General features: G+C 39.1%; 1 protein-coding gene across 1 annotated transcript; it reads left to right on the top strand.

Annotated features, from left to right (window-relative positions):
- On the top strand, positions 1–8,648 carry sdr16c5b (short chain dehydrogenase/reductase family 16C, member 5b). Its single transcript, XM_083542221.1, has 6 exons — positions 1–1,117; positions 1,887–2,018; positions 2,157–2,256; positions 2,362–2,506; positions 3,592–3,717; positions 8,104–8,648. The coding sequence occupies exons 1-6, from the start codon at positions 797–799 to the stop codon at positions 8,198–8,200; spliced, it is 921 nt and encodes a 306-aa protein (XP_083398347.1). The 5' UTR covers positions 1–796; the 3' UTR covers positions 8,201–8,648.
- Positions 8,649–8,721: the final 73 nt, after the last annotated feature.

Below are 8,721 nucleotides of genomic sequence, written 5' to 3'. Positions count from 1 at the left end.
TTTTATACTATACTCAAAACTGTTTTATCCCATCAATGTGTTCAGCAGAACCTCACATTCTTTTTTACTTTAAAATACTGTATTGTTGAGATTTGCAATGCAGAGTATTATTATTTATTCATACAAATTTCAATCTTTCCTTCATTTTATTGAAATACCTACTAAGTCGTCTTGAGAACAAAAGTTTGCATACCCCTAAAAAAAAAAAAAATGTGTTATCATTCAATCACTATATCCCACTCAACATAAACGGTGTATATATCGATTTATTTATAGATAACAAAATTATATTTTTTTATTGATAGATTAATAATCAGGTTATATCTCTCTCTTTTTTTGTAACTGAGTAAAATGCCATTCTGATATGTACAATAGATGTAACACCCTTCAATTCAGTTAGATTGAAACTTAGAGTCACATGTTTTATTCAAACAATAAAATGTAAGTATGTGTTTCTGAAGTGTTGTTGAACTGTACCGTTTCACAGCTCTGCGCCTGTCGGCTCACAAAGAGTTAACAATAAGAAGCCGCGCCTTCCACATCCTGTACCGTTACCGAGTCGCCCGCACAAATACCGACCTTTGTATCTGAGTGTAATTGGACGTTTTGCAGACCGAAGGTCAACCTTTAACCGCTTGTTTATATAGAAAAAAGGGAATGAACTCATCGCCAGTGTTGGTGTCTGGGGGTGAGTAAACTTCATGTACAGAGTGAGGCTGGTGACGGAGTTTACAGTTTAAAGAAATTTACTCGAAGCTCAGAATCTTACATCGGGCGTCCAGACTCTTCTGCCGCCATGAACTTCTTCTTAGAGACCCTAAAGGTGCTCGGGTTGACGGTCGTGTACTACCTAGAGGCGCTTTTCCGGCTATTTGTGCCTTCGCGGAGGAAGAGTGTCGCGGGTGAGGTGGTGCTGCTGACCGGTGCCGGATCCGGACTCGGCCGAATCATGGCGCAGGAGTTCGCGCGGCTCGGCGCGCGCCTCGTTCTCTGGGACATCGACGAGGCTGGAAACCTGGAGACTGCGCGCCTCGTGCAAGAAGCGCACGGCGCGCGAGCGCACACCTACACCTGCGACTGTAGCAGCCGGGATGAGGTGTACAAAGTGGCCGACAGAGTAGGAACACACACACACACTACTCTACACGTACTTATGTGTTCTTTTACCTAAAAATTGTTTGCATTTTATGCTAATATACGATCCCATTTTCTCATTGGTGTAAACCAAATGTCCCTACAAGGTCATATTTGCATATATTCACCTATATAGGAGACATTCTGTCCTCATAAAGAGCCAAGTGCTTCCTTATACACATATACATAAAACTGTTAAAAGTTAGAAACTGTATTCGTTCACATTTTTTTTATCTCTGACCTGAATTTAACCCAAACTGGTTATTGGTTTAGTAGGTAAAGAGACAAAGAGGCTAAACCGAGCCCACTCAACTCGGCTTACTAGTTAGAGTTAAACGTAAAGTGCTCTAGATAAAAGTTTGGAGTGAGTCTTGATGATATTTGACCACTTATCTGAAGGTTATTTAGTTCCTTATTTCTAGACCGAGGCAAGTCTAGACGGGAAATGAGCTAACGATTTGGCCTGCAATCCTGAACAATAATTTTACAATAGTTGGATTCAGTTCGTTAAATTAAGATATACTGATTGGGTCCGTAAAATGTAATTTACTTTTCGATATTTATGCTACCAGACATGACGTGGATAACTGAACACAGACATACAGTTTTGGCATGAAAGCTACTAAAGCCTCTTGATTCCAAACACTGCTAATTTGTACTAGAAAACAGAGCTGATTACTGAAAGCACTGCATCACTGTATGTTTTTCAGTTGGAGATAAATAAGGCTGATTCAATTTGCTTGGCTTCTTAGGTCAAACGAGAGGTGGGTGATGTTAATATTCTGGTGAACAATGCTGGTGTTGTCACGGGGAAGAAGTTCCTGCAGTCTTCAGATACGCTTATAGAGAAAACTATGGAGGTCAACAGCATGGCACATTTCTGGGTTAGTAACTATGACATACCTTTGCAGGGTAATTTTTTTCCCCCACATGTACACATTTCTAGATTTACATTATTCAGTGCAATGACACACACACAGGAAAATCTTTTTGCACCACAGTGATTTTGCTTCCTTCTTTAGACGTGTAAGGCCTTTCTTCCAGCTATGATTGCTGCAAACCATGGTCATGTGGTCAGCATAGCTAGCTCAGCTGGACTTATCGGTGTTAGCGGACTGGCAGGTATAAACCTACAACACAATTTGTGTGACTGCAAACACTGACTTTCCCCCTGTTTAACAACCATCAAGTCTAACCGGTGGTTGTGTGTTTGTGTGTATTTGACAGATTACTGTGCTAGCAAGTTTGCTGCAGTGGGCTTTGCCGAGTCCATAAGTCTGGAGATGTTGGCTATGGGCTGCGATGGAGTGAAGACCACCATAGTTTGTCCGTTTTTCATCAACACTGGAATGTTTGAAGGGGCTAACACAAAGTAAGACTCAGAATGTACCGCAGTGTGTAAAAACGTTCGATAGGAGACATTGTTTCACCGTGTTTAATGTGGGACAAAATTGAATGCTTGCGAATACAAGAATGAGTGGTTTAACATGTTTGTGTTTAGTCCAGGCAGTGTCTGAGATGTCAGTTATTACTTAAACGATCATTGTGTGTTTTCTGTTTGTATGTAGGTGAGTGTTTTTCACACTCACCTGTAGATTAGAAAAATAAAAATAAAAAGCTACCATCTTGGTAAAATGCAAATCTGTTTGGCATTTCCTATGATAAATAACATCATGCAAAATATACAGTTTATTAAACCTGGACATGTCTTTATAATGTCAAGACTAAAATTGGCAGGTAATGTTTTTCTTTTGGCACTTTTGGGCATTTATTTATTTATTTATTTATTTAGAAAGAACCAAACATTTTCTGCTAAATTCAATTGCGATTCACTAAGTGAAATGAATAAAGGCATCTAAGAATAATAGCGTGAATAATCTTAGTTTTGATATATAACAATGTCATAGGAGGAACTTAGCATTGAGAGTTCTCTGTATTACAGATATTTTCTTTTGCCATCATTTCTGTACCATCAAATGGCTCAAATGAGTTATTATGAATCTGGTAGATATAATTATTAAATCATAGCATATCCTAATCACTGTTTTTGGATAGCTTCTCTGAAAGAATTTATTCGAACAAAAAAAGAAGGATTAAGATGATGTGATAGTTTAAATTTTGGACCAAAAATAATAATCTTTAGATAAGAAAATGTTATTCCACTTTGTTGTAGACTAGTGAGGATATAGCTTATAGACTACTAAGTACTAGTTTGAATGAGTCAAGAGTTACATAAATCATTACAAATAATTAAATAAATAAATAAAAACCTTGATTATGCTTGCTAGGGATTTACTTTGTGTGACAGATGCAGTTTTAATACAAATTTCTTCAGACCAATGAGATTTACATTTCATAATTGTAGTAGTTGTAAAGTGTATTCTTAAAGCCCAAGAAATTCTGTTCTTTTATAAGCATACTATTTGTTAACTGGTTAAAACGACTGTATTTTTGTAGGTGGCCGAGACTCATGCCCATTTTGGAGCCAAATTATGTGTGTAGAAAGATCGTGGATGCTGTTCAGAGAGATCAGGTCTATGTCTATCTGCCTCGTAGCATCTATGTAATCATCGCTCTAAAGAAGTAAGTCACATTTAAGATTTAATTCACTCCAGGAAACAACACTGCTGTGTTTGTTGTGTGTGTAACCAATGCTCATGTTGTGTATGCAGGATTTTGTTTATCTGTATACCGTATGTCTGTAAGAGCCCATACACACACACACACACACACACACCTTTCTGCTGTTTGTGCACAAACCTCTTTGAACTCTAGAATAATTGTGCCATCATTTAAGATTTAAATTAGCGAGACCAGACTATGATGCCATAATGGATAAACCACTTACATGTCTGACTGATCATGTGCCAGGTTTCTGCCAAATTGTTCTTTGTGTTTGTGTGCGTACGTGTGTAGGAGTGTGCTGATTATACTACCTCTTTTAGGTATACGGGTTCACTTTTGGAACAGGAATTGGCATAGGATGTAAAATACACGAAATATTGCCAGAATAAAAAAAACAAAAAAGCAGCAGAATAGGGGATAGGATTTTTATTCTGGTAGAGAACATTTAACACCCAGTACACTTTACTTACTTGTCAGAATGAAAAAATTGCAAAAGGGTTAATTAAGTACTTTGTCTGTACAGTTTGCCACAAATTTCGACCTGCTGTTTTAATCTAATTCCAAAAAGTTGTAAAGGTAAAATGTAAAATTTGAATTGTATAATTGCAATGATTTGCAAATCTAGTAAACCAATATTTTACAGCCTAACTTAGAAAACACTTTAAATGTCTAAACTTAGGAAATATACAATTTTAAGGATAAAATAAGGTAATTTTGTATTTGATCAAAAAAATGTGTTTAGCTTCAGTAAACTGTTTGGCATACCCTCTTCTTCAAGAGACTCAATCTTGCCTCCCTTACCTTGTCTCCAGGACGTCCTACATGTGCTGTCGCTTGAATAAAATAATTTATAATGCTGTCCATCCTCCTCAGTCCCAACAAAAACCTCAACATCTTCAGCTCTGCTGAAGATTTACTCAATGCCACTGTCTCTAAATCATACAACATCGCAGATCTCCCCACAGTCCTATAAACTTTCCCTTTCACTCTTGCAGATACTCTTCTATCACAAATCAATCCTGTCACTCTTCTCCACCCACTCCACCCTGCCTGCACTCTTTTCTTTACTTCTCCATCACACTCTACATTACTCTGCATTGTTGACCCCAGGTACCTGAACTCCTCCACCTTCTTCACCTCTTCTTCCTGCAAATGCACCACTTCACTGCCCTCCCTCTCATTCACACACATGTACTCTGTCTTACTCCTACTGACTTTCATTCCCCTTATCTCCAGCGTGTACCTCCACCTTTCCAGGCTTTTCTTAACCTGCTCACTACTCTCACAACAAATAACTATCATCCGCAAACATCAGAGTCCATGGAGACTCCTGCCTGACCTCGTCGGTCAACCTGTCCATTACTACTGCAAACAAGAAAGGGCTCAAAGCTGATTCTTGATGCAGTCCAACCTCCACCTTTAACCAGTCTGTCGTTCCTACTGCACACTTCAGTGCTGTCACACTGTCCTCATACATGTCCTGCACCACCCTCACATACTTCTCTAACACACCTGACTTCCTCAAACAATACCACAACTCCTCTCTTGGCACTCTGTCATACTCTTTCTCTAAATCCACAAACACACAATACAAATCCCTCTGACATTCTCTATACTTCTCCATCAACATTCTCAACGCAAATAATGCATCTGTGGTGCTCTTCCTCGACATAAAACCATACTGTTGCTCACAGATGGTCACCTCTTCTCTCAGCCTGGCTTCCACTTCTCTTTCCCATAACTTCATGGTGTGACTGATCAACTTTATTCCCCTGTAGGTCTGCACGTCTCCCTTATTCATAAAGATCAGTACCAGCACACTCCTTCTCCATTCCTCAGGCATCCTCTCACCTTCCAAAATCCGGTTAAACAATCTTGTTAAAAACTCCATTGCATCTCTCCTAAACATCTCCATAATTCTACCGGTATGTCATCTGGTCCAACCAACTTTCCACTCTTCATCCTCTTAATCACTGCTCTCACTTCCTCCTTGCTAATCCTATCCACTTCCTGCTTCACCACCACCACTACACTATCCAACATTCTCTCTCTCTCATTTTCCTCATTCATCAGCTGCTCCCCCAGATACTTCCTCCATCTTTTCAACACACTCTCTTAACTAGTCAACACATTTCCATCTCCATCCTTCCCCGTCCCTCTGCCTGGCCAATCGATACAAATACTTTTTTCCTTCCTTAGTGTCCAACCTGTCATACAACTCCTCTTATGCCTTTTCCTTGACTTTCACCACATCCCTCTTCACCTGCTGCCGCATCTCCTTGTACTCCTGCCTACTTTTCTCATCACTCTGTCGATCCTAATTCTCTTTTGCCAACCTCTTTCTCTATATGCTTTCCTGCACTTCCTCATTCCACTACCATGTCTCTTTGTCTTCCTGTCTATTTCCACGTCACACTAGGTACCTTTCTAGCTGTCTCACTTATCACTTCTGCAGTAGTTGCCCAATCATCCCGCACCTCCTCACCACCACCAGTCATCAGTTTTTACCATCTTATTCTTCTTTCAGTCCTCACTCTCCTCCTCTTCTTCTTCACCCCAAAACCATCCTACAGACCACCATCCGATGCTGTCTAGCTACACTGTCCCCTGCCAACACCTTACAGTCTCCAATCTCCTTCAGGTTGCATCTCCTACATAGAACATAGTCCACCTGTGTGCACCTTCCTCCACTCATATACGTCACCCTATGCTCCTCCTTCTTCTTAAAATAAGTGTTCACCACTGCCATTTCCATCCTTCTAGCAAAATCCACCACCATCTGCCCTTCCACATTCCTCTTCTTAAGGCCATACCTACCCATCACCTCTGTTCCCTTCACCTACATGACCATTTAAATCTGCCCCAATCTCTTATCTTTCATTCCTATGTACACCTTCTACCACTTCATCTAACTCCAGAATTTTTCCTTCTTCTCCATCTCACAACCCACTTGAGGAGCATAAGCACTGATAACATTTATCATCATCCCTTCAACTTCCAGCTTCATGTTCATCACCCCAAACTCTCTTCACCTCCACTACACTCTTACTGTACTCTTGCTTCAGAATCACCCCTACACAATTTCTCTTTCCATCTACACCACGAAAAAGAACAGTTTAAAGCCACTTCCAATGTTCCTGGTCTTACTCCCTTTCCACTTGGTCTCCTGAACACACAACATATCTACCTTTCTCCTTTCCATCATATCAGCTACCTCTCTCCCTTTAGCAGTCATAGTACTAACATTTAAAGTACCAATTCTAACCTCCACTCTCCCACACTTCTTTTCCTGCCGTCTCTGTAGACGTCTTCCTCCTCTCCATCTCTGTCTTTGCCCAACAGTAGCCCAATTACCACTGCTACCCTGTTGGCTAACGATACCTGTGGCGATCATTGGTAACCCAGGCCTCGACCGATCCGTCTTGGGACCGGCGCTAAGAGTGCACTGGCTTGTGCAACCCTAATGGCTGGGTTGTTTCCAAAATGACATAAAATGGAAAAACTCCTCAGTTTGAACATTTGATATATTTTCTATGTTCTATTCTGAATAAAATATGGGTTTCTGATATTTGCTAATCATATCATTCTGTAATTATTTAGATTTTACACAACATCCCGACTTATTTGGAATTATTGTTGTATATTTCTGCCATGATCGCGATAGATCATCACAGCAGTGAGTGTGATAATGGCAATCACAGATCACGTGAAGTTGTTGTTGAAGGTTTCGCAACATGAAAGGACAGCCAGCACATTTCTTCCTCTGATGAGACAGTCAGGAAACCTAGTAGCACAGTTCAAGTTTCAATGAAAATTAATCCTTCTCTTGCAGGTGTCTGCATTAAAACTGTAGCGTTGGCATACATGATGCTATGGAATATAGTACACAAAAGCATTTTGATGCAAATTACATTTGTTTTTGACACCAATCAATCAAATACCATTTCACAATTTGTTAATAAACATGCACACTGCTTTTACAATACTGTTTTTTCCTACTTCTTATATTTCAACTTTATTTCTCTCCTATTCTTGAATTCGTTTTTCTACACTAAGTTCTGGACTATTTTTGTCAAACATAGCAGATTATTTCATCAAGTTAACGGTCTTGCTGTAAAAGTGAATCTCTATTTTGCACAGATTCATAAGCAAGAGTTTTGCAACTCTTTGCGTACTGCAAAGATCCAAAGATCACATTCTTATCAGTTCCTATACTAATATTACTACTATTATGCCATAAACATGGAAATATAAACATGCTGTACAGCATATAAAGATGAAATGACATTTATTTTGTATTAACATATAACAGTTATCTCTAACATTTATTTATTTTTCTTTCAGTTTGTTGCCCGTTAAAGTAGGAGTGCTGCTTGGTGAATATATGGGAGCTTTTGACTTTATGGCTAAGTTCAAAGGGCATGGCAAGAAGAGCAACTGAAGCCTGAGGAAAAATTAACCCCATCCGTGGAGCTTCGGAATCACTAAATGCAGCAAAAACTGCATTTAGAAGAATAAAGCAATGAAGAATTATTAAAAAATATGCAAAGCAATAGCAATGCAAATACAGCTCTAAGCTGTAATCACTCACAGGCACTTGATCTGGAAAATACATCAAATTTGCCAGTATAATAACAATGTAATAATAGTAGCAAATGTCTAAACATGTTTTACAATACCGTTTGTGTTTAATGGAGATCATTTATCAACTAAAGCAGCTAGTACATACTGGTTGCAAATGTGTCATATCTTGTATTGTTGAAATATTTTTAAAGAAGGGCAAAAGCTTTTTGAACTTTTTAACTAAGAGTGATATGTAGGTAGTATGGAACTGTTGAAGCAATTAAATGCCTTTCAATGTGAAACCTAATAAACTTTTTAAACTTCTAGTGTGACTTTGTTGCTTTGGATTTGTAGCTAGCCTCTTTAATAGCCAACGAAATCGGACATTCATTCTGGATC

The sequence above is a fragment of the Silurus aristotelis genome, assembly GCF_946808225.1.
Source record: "Silurus aristotelis genome assembly, chromosome: 5".
In the NCBI taxonomy this organism is placed as follows: Eukaryota; Metazoa; Chordata; class Actinopteri; order Siluriformes; family Siluridae; genus Silurus; species Silurus aristotelis.
The sequence above is the reverse complement of the archived record's forward strand: the minus strand, read 5'-3'. Positions and strand labels throughout refer to the sequence as shown.

What these genes read in the sequence shown, in the direction of transcription:
- sdr16c5b (XM_083542221.1), top strand. Translation starts at nt 797, where the DNA reads ATGAACTTCTTCTTAGAGACCCTAAAGGTGCTCGGGTTGACGGTCGTG. An exon ending in TGTACAAAGTGGCCGACAGA is followed by an intron (nt 1,118 to 1,886) that starts GTAGGAACACAC and finishes TTGGCTTCTTAG; the next exon opens with GTCAAACGAGAGGTGGGTGA. An exon ending in CGGTGTTAGCGGACTGGCAG is followed by an intron (nt 2,257 to 2,361) that starts GTATAAACCTAC and finishes TGTATTTGACAG; the next exon opens with ATTACTGTGCTAGCAAGTTT.